The sequence below is a fragment of the Bombyx mori genome, chromosome 17 (genome assembly GCF_030269925.1).
Source record: "Bombyx mori chromosome 17, ASM3026992v2".
Taxonomy (NCBI): domain Eukaryota; kingdom Metazoa; phylum Arthropoda; class Insecta; order Lepidoptera; family Bombycidae; genus Bombyx; species Bombyx mori.
In genome coordinates this window covers 4,596,232-4,609,580 of record NC_085123.1, presented here as the reverse complement: position 1 = coordinate 4,609,580, position 13,349 = coordinate 4,596,232, and the positions used below count along the sequence as shown (strand labels likewise).

Here is a 13,349-nt window from a genome sequence, read left to right as displayed (position 1 = left end):
TATAGTGGAGAAGTTAATAATAAATTATAGTTTCCGAAGCGGAGCGAGGGTGGGTCGCTAGTAATAGTAAAAAGCACAAGGTAGCCCCGTCTAGCCTATTTCTGCCGTGCTTACGTTATGCGAACTACGGTTTGGAGAGTTGGAGAACTTACATACAATTGAATGATGTGTTGAAATAATATAATCTATTCCAAATATTCATGTTTAATATGCTATATTATATTTGTACTTAATTTGATTGCACTGACTCATTTAATATTCAATTTAAATTACAATAATGATGTCGTAAATCGAATTTTTGTTATTAGTGAATAAAAAAATGTAATTTTAGTAAAGTAACACATTTCATATATGAATATTAGTTGATCAGAAATTCAATTCCGAATTGCGGTCATCCACAGTGCGTTTCCAGAGGTCTTTTTTGCCACGTACCATCCCGTTATGGAATGAGCTCCCCTCCACGGTTTTTCCCGAGCGCTATGACATATCCTTCTTCAAACGAGGTTTGTGGAGAGTATTAAGCGGTAGGCAGCGGCTTGGTTCTGCCCCTGGCATTGCTGAAGTCCATGGGCGACGGTAACCACTCACCATCGGGGGGGCCGTATGCTCGTCTGCCTACAAGGGCAGTAAAAAAAAATAATTACATCTCTATAAACAATAATAATTAAAAACCGTGAAGGAATATTAAAAAAAAATGAAAAAAAAAGCTGACAGTCTATCTTGAGGATCTTTAAAAAAAAAACAGATAACAAACCGAGTTCTTAGAGAGCCGCCCGTCCATACTAGAAACCGTACGTCTGTCGCTCTTCAGAACACAAAAATACACTTAAAACAAGGAACACCCTAAAAATCTAAAATTAACATCCCCTTAATGAGTCCACTCGACTTATTTGCTACGTTAAAATGGATCTTATCAACGAACACTAAAGAGGATTTTCGTTTGCAGTTCCGCGTACAGTTCTCAAAGAGAGGTACGAAAGTGCCCCTGAAGAGGACGAGGCTGCTCACGATGTTTCCGATCCCGAGCACGAAGATGTCGGTAAGTGCTTTTTTCGTTAAAAAAATAGAGCTAGTTGCGAAATTATCCTAAGTTTTTTTTATGTCGAACGGTAAAGTTCGAACACACGCGGACTCATAAGAACCGACAAATAGAGAACTGTTATTGAAAGACATTGTTGAGTCTTTTTATCGGGCAAGGATCATCTGACTCCAGATCAGAAGTTTGCGTGCTCAAATCACGTCGAGGTCACCAGTGTTGAGTCTCTATATCGGGCAAGGCTTAATGAGACACGTGTTCAGTTAAGTTACTAACGTATATTGGGATTACAACCTCACGAGCTATCGACAGCCCGAGAATCCCGAGACTCACGTAGCATCACTGCAATATAAATATCGCTAACACATACATATTTTGTGGACATTTGTGGTCCCTACAACATTACACAATTCTTATAGGTTTTTGGAACGAAGTTCCTTATCGCGCGTTGTGAAAGGGGGCTAGACGGAAAAAATTCTTACGAAAAGTTGTCACGACACTTTTTAGATCCGTCATTCTGACCAATCAACGTGTAGGCGCTTATCGCGTGACATTGCTCGTATCCGATTGGTCCGCGTAATGAGTACAGTTTCTCGAGATAGCGTTTCAACAATAGTAATTTAGTTCATAGTATTGTTTTTTTCTTCTTCATAATGCCGTAATTTATTATTATAACTTTAAAAAAAAATTACAATTCCTTCACTAATTAATCGAAAGGAACTTCGTTCCATCCGGGTGTACCTTGACACCTCTGAAGTTTTTTGTTTTTATCTAAGACACTTCTTCATATAAACTAAAATATGTTTGCGTTGTTAGTTTGTGAATCAGCTTCAAAGAAAGTGCGTGTTACAGATTAAATTACATTCGAATAATTTAAAAAAAGTAAAAAATATAATACAAGACGTTTACAAAGAATCTTAAATGACACTCGACTTCCCTCGTGTTAGTGCTTCCACAAACATTATAACATCGTCTCGAACGATCGTAAGCAATGTAGGAGAGATAAAAGTATTTCCTCGAAACCATTTAACCACGATTGAACTTAATCTAAACACCTCCCTCGAAACAGTAAGGATACTTGTGGCTACTCAGAAAAGAGTTCAAAAAGCATTTCAAAAGAAACGGTTAAGTTCCAAAATGGGGCGATTAAAAGAAATGCAATTTGTTAGCTGTTTCCCTGTATCGTAAATATATCGCACGAGGATCGTGTCCTTATTGTGACATTGGCAAATTCATTTCAATTCATTGAACTAATGGTAATCTTTATAGGCATCTAATAGGCATACTTTAAGCCAGATGGATTGGTTTGTTGAAAACTTACAAGGTATGCGTACATACGGGCTCTTACTGTCTTACTTCTAAATCTGTAACCATTTCCAAAATTATCTCTTCATCTTTTTAACTAATAAGCTCCTTTTTTATCCCGAGGTTTTGTGTTGAAACCACATTAGCAAAAGATATACATGAATCCCTAACCAATCAGTGTGCTTAGTGCGAGTTTTTTAACGTTCTCGATAGCGTAAAAGTTAACTCAATTTTGTATGCAGTTGGAACAGCGACCCTAGCCGCAAACGTAGGCAAACGCATACAAATTTAAGTTAACTTTTTCGATATCGCGAACGTTAAAATAACTCGCACTAAGCAAACTGAATTCGTTAATACATTGGTAATCATGTTATTATATTTTAAAGTTATGTACTCCAATGTTAAAGATCACATACATTGAGTACATGGAATTTAAAGACAGCTATCTCGAAGGGACTAGAATACCGGACCTAAGGATATCAAAGCTTAGAGCATCACGCTTAAGATATCTCAGTGAATAGCGTATCTAGGCTCAAACAGCTCGAGAGATACACGAACTAAGCTGGGCTTTTCTTAGATAATTTTTTTCTCAATCGGATCTAAGCAATTTTTCGTTCGTAAACCCCTTTATAGTGGATTTGGCTCATCACAGCTTACTCTAAAATGATTGAATTCTATTTTTTGTGTCGTACCTATTTTTTTGAGTCATTATATTGTTGATCAATACGAAGAAAATAAACGATGATTGACTAATTTATGCATTAAACAAAAAAAATATTACTATCTAGTAAGTAAACTGGTGGTAGGACCTCTTGTGAGTCCGCACGGGTAGGCACCACCACCCTGCCTATTTCTACCGTGAAGCAATAATGCGTTTCGGTTTGAAGGATTGCCGTTGTAACTATACTGATACCTTAGATCTTATATCTCAAGGTGGGTGGCGCATTTACGTTGTAGATGTCTATGGGCTCCAGTTACCACTTAACTAGAGGTGGACTGTGAGCTCGTCGACCCATCTAAGCAATAAAAAAAATGAAAAACAATAATCGGGAAGGACCTAACAGCGCACTTAATATTAAATGTTTACCAGATCCGATTGATATATCACGAATGTCGCCATCCTCCTTAAGACATTAGGTCGAAGCTAGCTATATTGTATTATAGTGGTAGCTGTGTATAGAAGAAAAGCAGTAAAAATCTGATTTACAAGATAACCTACCAGAGACGTACATATTAATAATTCCCGACAACAATATCTATATATTAATACGTGAAGCAAAAACTTTGTATCCCTTTTTACGAAAATTGCGCGGACGGAGGAGTATGAAATTTTCCACACTTATAGAGAATATAGAAAAGAAGTGCACAATGCTAATATTTTTTTAAAATTATGCATAAAAGATACATTAAATCAATAAAGAAAGCATTACACACACTACATACCATGTATTTGACGCACACACGCATGCATACCATTTATTGTCAAACTTTTGTTCTTGACGTCTGTTGTCAAATTGAGAATAGATTACATATTGTTTGTCTTTGTTAATATTTTTTATAGTATAGTCTTGGCGAAATTTGTGATTATAGAAGTATAAAATACAATCATAATAGTGTACAAACTTACAATTCCAATTAATTATAGTCGAATTTCGACTACTGCGGGACCACTAGTTCGAATAATTTTATATCGTCGGTTTATCAAGCAATGACAGTCGCTTTGCATAAAACCTTCACTTTGTCATTACCTACATTATCTTCACACGAATAGGTAAATTTATTATTACAATATCTACTTCTGTTATGATTATGAATAGTACTTTAAATTCAGTACACTCTTAGCGTTCTCAACATTTTTTACCAGTTTCAAAATGGAACAAAAATAGGTATAGACTACCTAATAAGGGAATAATAATTTCGTTTTTTTTTTCTACCTAAGCTGATAGCCTTTAGAAGCTAATCTAGGGTAGCCTTAACTAGCAGGTGAGCTCACGGGGCTCAAACTGACGGTGTTGCTAACAAATCAAATCAAATCAAATCAAATCAAATCGAAAACACGAAGCTTCATTTATTCTCCAAAGAGTTAAAATTTATGTCGCATTCCCGCCCTCAAACGCGAACTCACTAATTTGAATTTCTATTTCACATGAAAACGCTCTGAATATTGTTGACATAAAATGCAGTGGCTGATACATACAGTCCCCCAGTGCTCATCCACTCGGACAATTACAACGTTGCTTAAGTTTGTAGCGTTAGCCTCGCTCGGTCTACTTTACTGGCGGGATGATGTTGTGTGAACGAACACGCATTGCTGTAAACAACTCTAAAACAACATTTCAGAGAGGAACTATATCTTCATGAACTAATATATGGATAAGCGTTCTTAGTTATCGCTTCTGTAAATGTAAGAGCTAATCAGGCTCTTAGATTTAGTTATACGAAATCTTAAAACGTAACGACGTAAATATTGCCTAACTTCATACAGAACGCTAAGTTACATCTTCTTCGGGTACTATAGCTTGACCAGCATAAATAAACAATATGTTAGTCTTATGTATGCTAAAAATAAATAAATTATTTATATTCGATTGAGAAGAGTTTACGCTTTCAATTGGTTAAAGTATTTAAAAGATTGTTTATAAATTGAATGTCTATAAAGAATTATAAAGATTGCAGTTGTCACGACAAAAAAAATCAGACTTTTTATTTATTTAGATTATATTGATGGTTCAACAAAGCCGCTAGGTGTCAAGTCGTTACTGGAGCCTATAGAAATATCAATGACAATACCACCACCGACCTTGAAACATGAGGTCTTGGTCTAAATGATATAGTGCAATGACGTCCCACCCTTCAAACCGGAAAGCATAACTGATTGGCTACAGAAATAAGCAGGGTGACGGTACCTATAGAATTAGGGTAATGTGCCAATCCAAGCTCTAATTCAACAATCCTTAATAAAGTTTAACAAATCTAAGCACAAAATTATGGTCACTACACTAACGAAGCGATAGAAATTAAACATTAGTTTGTATAGTTTCATGCATTACAGTTACTAACTTAAATTTCTGTCGCAAAACACATTTTGCCTAACAATTTCGAAATTCATATTCCTTTTTACTTTATCAAACCGACGCATAATTGAGGCAATAGTCCAAAAGGTCGTGTTCTCCTTAATATTGTCCCATTTTAAGTGTCGCATGTTCGGGACATGACAAATTGTGCGCTACAACAACGGGGCTCTCGTAGGAACCGGGAGCCGAGCCAAGTCTTGCTGTGAAAGCATAAAATGAATTTGATTTTTTTTAAAGAACGCCTCGTGTTTTACGCCGTGTAATATTGCAGGCGTTATTATGAGAACAAAATCATTAACTTTAGCCAGTCTGCTTTAGTAAATGAAGAACAAAATAGCAGTTTATTGCCAATACCAAAACATATGTAATTGATTACAAATACAATGAGAAGTTTTTTTTTTTTTATTGCTTAGATGGGTGGACGTGCTCACAGCCCACCTGGTGTTCAGTGGTTACTGGAGCCCATAGACATCTACAACGTAAATGCGCCACCCACCTTGAGATATAAGTTCTAAGGTCTCAGTATAGTTATAACGGCTACCCCACCCTTCAAACCGAAACGCATTACTGCTTCACGGCAGAAATAGGCAGGGCGGTGGTACCTACCCGTGCGGACTCACAAGAGGTCCTACCACCAGTGATTACGCAAATTATAATTTTGCGGGTTTGATTTTTATTACACGATGTTATTCCTTCACCGTTGAAGTCAATCGTGAACATTTGTTAAGTACGTATTTCATTCGAAAAATTGGTACCCGCCTGCGGGATTCGAACACCGGTGCATCGCAACAACGAATGCACCGGACGTCTTATCCTTTAGGCCACGACGACTTCAAAGATAAACATACAATAGTCTATCTTTCTAATACTATACAGATGATCGTTCAGCATTAGAAGAAAATACAGATAGTTCCATATCTGTTGTGCTAAATATTATTTAATGATTAATATACGGTGTAGTAGCAATATCACTACGAGTTATCTTTGTGAAGGACATGAAAGGAAAGACGACAGAAAAAATAAACGGAGATATATTAGGGAAATAGCCGAATGACTTTGGAGAATAGTCTTGAATTGAAAAGTAAGCTTATCCAATCCAATTTTGGTGGTGTTTATTAATTAAGTCAGTCTTCTAAATTTAATTAAAGAATCTCGCGTTGTCAATATCACTACCCACCCACAGAGACATGAGTTATGAGAGGTGTAAGTCTTAATAGTATCGCATAACAGCCTAAAAAATAAAAAAAAACAGCCACAATTGATTCCACAAATTAATTTATTTTTAACCAAGGACTGTACTAATAAAGAAAATCCCTAATAATACAATCTAAAGATCCACAAGCGATCCAACAACTCACATTCACATAATCTACAATTGATACGCGGTAATCCAAAATTAAAATTATCTCCACGGAGTGTAATACCAGATCCCTTGAATGGAACAAGCGAAGAAATTTGCTTAATCCCCTCTTAATTTGGACGCGTGCAATCTACCAGGATTTGTTTTGCTCCGTGTCAGGGTGGTTCTTTGCTTTGTCAGTCTAAAAACGGATTAACGGATAAAAAGCTTCCTTTAGAGACAGCGTCCGCCCGTGATGCTTCATATTCAGAACCTATTAGTAATGAAGTATTTTTGTTAGACATTTCATTTCTATTCCCAGCCTGATTTTTTCTACTTTCCATTGAAATGCTACTTTAATATAATACTTCATTCGAACTAATGATGCTTACTGAATTTTATGTATTTTTTTATTCATTAATAAAATATTTTGACATTTCATCATTCACGATTGTTCGAGGAAAACTCTTTGAAATCTTCTCTGAGTACTTTATTTTTAACAGGATAAAGGTTCGCTCATTTCGGTAAATTGCCCGATCCAATAATACCTTGACTCCATCAAAGGGAATTCGTATTAAATCAGCCTTCAACTAAAACATTAGGCTGAAAAATTTCCTGTTTTTTTAAATAGCTGAATCAAAAACGTTGTGCCAAACTTCAGTCATAATGAAAGTTAATTATTCTAAGCTGAAATAATAAGGCGTAGTAGGCTTAACAAGCTGATTATTCCCTGTCTACCAAGTAGCCGAATCAAGAAATTTATTCGTGTTATAATAATAGGCATTTATCTAATGAAGTTACCGTTTTACAATATTCGCCATTTGAAACATATTTTTTTATGGCTGGCCATTAAATTTTATTACCAAGGAACAAATAAAAAAAATTTGGAATTCTATTCTCAATGGAATAAATTCACTATATTTTTTTATATTTATTTCCGAGTGCGAGTGTTGTTTTTTCTTTACATTTGATATCGACACGATAAAATTACTTGTACTTATGGATTACGAGTTCGGTCGCGTTAGGAATGCCGCACAAATGGCTCACAGCATTAATGACGTGTACAGAGTGAACCCTATAAACGAACGCAGAACTCGTTTTATTGGTTCGAATGTTCTGAAATATGTAGAAATTTGGATTTCAATAACGAACACCATGGTTGCTCGTAAACTAAAATCAACAACAACAAATTAAAGGTGAGAGTGGAAGCTGACGCTTCTCAATCAACCATTGACCTACCGCTAGCAGCTTTTAGCGTTAGCATCAAAACAACGTAAAAAAACTTGTAAGTGGGCACCGCACAAGCTGAACGATCGTCAGCATCGCAGATCGCATTGTCATTTGCGATAAGAAATGGATTATTTTTGAAAATCTTTCATACTTCTACCGAATATAAATTATATGTAACTTGAATTTTATAAAGACATTACAGAGAGGACCGTTTGCATAATTGCACGCAAATATGCTTTAACTTTTTACTTGACGCTGCCTGTAATGGTCTTCTTCTTTAGTACGTCCTTTGCAGACGAGCATACGGCCTACCTAATGGTACGTGGTCATCGTCGTTCGCAGACTGCTACAATCCAAAGGGCGCAACTAAAACTACTGCTTATCATTGAAAACTCTTTCCAAGCCTCGCTGGAAGAAAGATATGTACTTAGGATATAACTTGGAGGGAAGTTCACTCCAAAGCCGGATAATACCTGCCAAAATATCTCTGGAAACGGGCTGTGGAGGGATACATTGATTCTAGGTAGAAATGAATCTTCCTCATCCTCCCACCTGACAGCTGCAATGTGCTTATTCCAGTTTATATATTTTTTATTCAATTGATGGATTCTTTTTTTGGGTCTTTATCCCCAAAGTCTTCAGAGATCACTATGTAAGGAGGATCATGTAAGGAGGCTGGAGGATCGCCAGCTGATCAGTGACCGACAGTACGGTTTCCGTCACGGTCGCTCAGCTGGCGATCTTCTTGTATACCTTACTCACAGGTGGGCTGAAGCCTTGGAGAGCAAGGGCGAGGCTCTTGCTGTGAGCCTTGATATTGCGAAGGCCTTCGACAGGGTCTGGCATAGGGCACTTCTGTCGAAGCTACCATCTTACGGAATCCCCGAGGGTCTCTGCAAGTGGATCGCTAGCTTTTTGGATGGGCGGAGCATCACGGTCGTTGTAGACGGTGACTGTTCTGATACCATGACCATTAACGCTGGCGTTCCACAAGGTTCGGTGCTCTCCCCCACGCTTTTCATCCTGTATATCAATGACATGCTGTCTATTGATGGCATGCATTGCTATGCGGATGACAGCACGGGGGATGCGCGATATATCGGCCATCAGAGTCTCTCTCGGAGCGTGGTGCAAGAGAGACGATCAAAGCTTGTGTCTGAAGTGGAGAACTCTCTGGGGCGAGTCTCCAAATGGGGTGAATTGAACTTGGTTCAATTCAACCCGTTAAAGACACAAGTTTGCGCGTTCACTGCGAAGAAGGACCCCTTTGTCATGGCGCCGCAATTCCAAGGAGTATCCCTGCAACCTTCCGAGAGTATTGGGATACTTGGGGTCGACATTTCGAGCGATGTCCAGTTTCGGAGTCATTTGGAAGGCAAAGCCAAGTTGGCGTCCAAAATGCTGGGAGTCCTCAACAGAGCGAAGCGGTACTTCACGCCTGGACAAAGGCTTTTGCTTTATAAAGCACAAGTCCGGCCTCGCATGGAGTACTGCTCCCATCTCTGGGCCGGGGCTCCCAAATACCAGCTTCTTCCATTTGACTCCATACAGAGGAGGGCCGTTCGGATTGTCGATAATCCCATTCTCACGGATCGTTTGGAGCCTCTGGGTCTGCAGAGGGACTTCGGTTCCCTCTGTATTTTGTACCGTATATTCCATGGGGAGTGCTCTGAGGAATTGTTCGAGATGATACCGGCATCTCGTTTTTACCATCGCACCGCCCGCCACCGGAGTAGAGTTCATCCATACTACCTGGAGCCACTGCGGTCATCCACAGTGCGTTTCCAGAGGTCTTTTTTGCCACGTACCATCCGGCTATGGAATGAGCTCCCCTCCACGGTGTTTCCCGAGCGCTATGACATGTCCTTCTTCAAACGAGGCTTGTGGAGAGTATTAAGCGGTAGGCAGCGGCTTGGCTCTGCCCCTGGCATTGCTGAAGTCCATGGGCGACGGTAACCACTCACCATCAGGTGGGCCGTATGCTCGTCTGCCTACAAGGGCAATAAAAAAAAAAAAAAAAAAAAAAAAAAAAAAAAAAAAAAAAAAAAAAAAAAAAAAAAAAAAAAAAAAAAAAAAAAAAAAAAAAAAAAAAAAAAAAAAAAAAAAAATGTAAACAAATAAAAATCTGCTATAGTCAACGTTTTTTTTTTTCACGTAGCGATTGTTCGTGTCTAGATAATGCGTGGAACGTTCTAGTACACTATTCATTTTCAGAACCCGTTTGATTCGCCCCCACTATTTTCCAATATCGCAGACTCCTTCTACGCAATTCAGAAGGATTCAATGTTATAATAAAAGCTTCTCTGAAGTAATTCTTCTTTTATACTTTCGAATGTACTGCTCTTACAAGGGATTTATACAAGAAAAGTATAGCGAGAAAACAAAAAAAATATATTTAAGCGTTGCCAGAAAAAACAAAATGGGATTTATTTTCGTGAGCTTGTGATACCTACCTTGGTTTTTTTAATGAAACGGTTAAGGGATTGGGATTAAGTTCCTATTTAGATGACGATCTAAATCTATTTAACGCCGCAAAATTTTTATTATAAAAAAAAAAAAAAAAACATAAAATCCGTGCTGATTTTAATGATTCGCTTCAGCAGACTATTGTTTTCTTCAATCCCCCGGTCTTATAGGAGTAATGTTCCACATAACTTTCAATTTGTAAAATCCACCTTGAAACCGTCCCTAGGGTAAATAAGCCCTCTGAGGCCTTTAGAACGTTTCCATTGTGTGGCTTCATTGCGCACACATTCCTGCTTGCAATGTTTATGGCTAAATACCGTAAGTAAATAAGCAAACTATTTACTTATGATATATGGTTTCTACATAAAGAAATTAACACGATTTTTATAAATTGAATTTACACGTACATACTATGTTTTATATTTTTTACAAATGTAATTGAGACTTGGAACTTTTCTATTTATTGCTTAGATGGATGGACGAGCCCACAACCCACCTGGTGTTAAGTGGTCACTGAAGCCCATAGACATCCACAACGTAAATGCACCACCCACCTTGAGATATAAGTTCTAAAGTCTCAAGTATAGTTACAAGGGCTGCCCCACCCTTCAAACCGAAACGCATTACTGCTTCACGGCAGAAATAGGCAGGGTGGTGGTACTTACCCTCGCGGACTCACAAGAGGTCCTACCACCAGTAAAAAATCTTAATATAAAAAGGTGGGTAATCGTGTCATGATGTACATGCACTGCAACAACTGCTTAGTGTGAATAATTGGTTAAGAGTTACCTGTGCATTAAACAAATAAAACAAAATAAAATAGCTTCTCTTACCAATAATTTCATAAACGCAAAAAACGCAAATAAAAAATGGGGCGCGTGTAGCTTTGTGCACGTGAAAGAAGTTAAACTTCTTTCTATCAATTTTCTCTTGTAATAGGGAAGGGAAGGCTGTGTATAAAAGAAATTACCTCTTTACCATGTACATATATTATAATATATTTTAAATTATAAATAGGAAAACAAATATTTTTTTAAAATCCTTCTTTAAAAATAAAATATAAGATAGTTAATATGTTACCGCCATCAACAGGAGCAATAAGAAACGAATAACAAGCCATCTAGTGGCTGACGCCCGTAAACAGAATGTGTATAAGAGAAACGCCCTAGCTCGCTTTCTCGCTCTCTCCAAGGTCGAGTGGTTCGTGAGACGCTCTGTTTCTCGCTCTTATCGAATCTGTCACGAGTTAAGTTTTACGCTCAACGCGCTTAAAGAAGCTTCACTTCAATCACAGAATCTGGGACTTGTATTTTTACCAGAAACGTTAATTCTCATATCTATGTGTATATAATCGTGGTGGTCGCTAGCCCATATTGGTACATAGTTTGAATTTTTTTTTTTTGTTTTGTTTTGAATGAATAAAACATTAATCACAATGCATGTGGGTCTTGAATGTCGTCCAAATTCTCAGAATTGTTTTGAAAATTTCACTGCAGACTTGCCTGTTTTAGTTGCTTTAATGTGTGAACGGGACATCAAAGAAGAAATTTTACTTAAGACTTGACAAGGCACGCATACTTTGGATAGAGGCCGCTGTCACTACGTAAATTCTCGGGAATGCCTTACCGCTGTGTAGTGATAATGATGATCCATTACTTCATCTTACTTTCAATATTAGTTAAGACTCAGCAATTCAGCATATTGTGCCTTCAATCAATGTGAACAGCATTTTTAAAGTAGTGTTTATTTCAGACGAATCAAACGACCGATGGTGGGGCGAATCAGCAGTTCCTCCGGCTCCAGCAGTAGCAGCTGTACCCCCTCAACGCCCTTCTACGACGACCGTCTTAAACGCAACCAGCATAAATAGGATCGAACCTCCAGCCGTACCAACGAATCATCACTTATCTAAAGATGGTAAAACTTTGATATAAGATACTAACTAGCCGTACTCGCCCGCTTCGCTGGGCGTTTAAAATTAACATTATTATTTATTGTCATTATTATTAGGGAATCCAACACTCATATAAATATTAGCATATCCATTAAGTACATGTATTTTTTACATGGATACCAAGTTTCAAGTCAATCGGATGCATGGTTCAGTGGTTATAACGGAACATCCGTAAAAACCACTGTAGATTTATATATTGGTATAGATTGTGTGTACACTGCTTAACAAGAAAGTCCCAAACTGCACTGCCCCTCTCCTTTTCTCTCTTTTGAAAGATATAGTTAAAGGCGCCTGAGAGATGTCGTCGTGGCATAAAGGATTAGCAATCCAGGGCACTCGTGTTGAACGATGCACCAGTGTTCGAATCCCGCAGACGAGTACCAATTATTCTAATGAAATACGTGTTTGACAATTCTTCACGATTGACTTCCATGGTGAAGGAATAACATCGTGTAAAAATCAAACCCGCACAATTATAATTTGCGTAATTACGGGTGGTAAGAACTCTGGTGAGTCCGCACGGGCAGGTACCACCACCATGCCTATTTCTGCCGTGAAGTAGCAGCATTTCGTCTCATTCTATATCAGCATTCTATGATCGCTAATTTATTTTTATTGGTATTTTCTTGCTTACTTATGCCGCAAAGCAATCATACGCGAAACCTTAAATCATTGGATAGCCTTTTCATGCTATCCTAGGTATATTAGGCAGTGAGCAACGGTAGCCACTTACAATCAGGCTAACCGTACACTGGCCTGCCTACAAAGGCAGTAAAAAAGGATCTAAAAATATAAAATATTAGTAGCAAAATATCACCATATTTATAATGAACTGTCGTTTTTGAGAACTCGGAAACCTCTACGAAAAAAGGTACATAATATGAGTTTTAAGAATATTATTCCATAATAGTATGAATCCAGTCTATAATTCGTTCAATTGAAGTA

The 13,349-nt window shown here is 37.8% G+C and overlaps 1 protein-coding gene across 3 annotated transcripts in view; it reads left to right on the top strand.

Moving 5' to 3' along the window:
* Positions 1-13,349, top strand: part of LOC101739666 (protein eva-1) — a 106,899-nt gene that overhangs the window by 91,435 nt on the left and 2,115 nt on the right. For all 3 annotated transcript variants that reach the window (XM_021347816.3, XM_012691013.4, XM_062673299.1), the window contains exons 7-8: positions 947-1,039; positions 12,203-12,367. In XM_021347816.3, the coding sequence (XP_021203491.2) occupies positions 947-1,039; positions 12,203-12,367 (258 nt within the window). The remainder of the gene's footprint in view (positions 1-946; positions 1,040-12,202; positions 12,368-13,349) is intronic.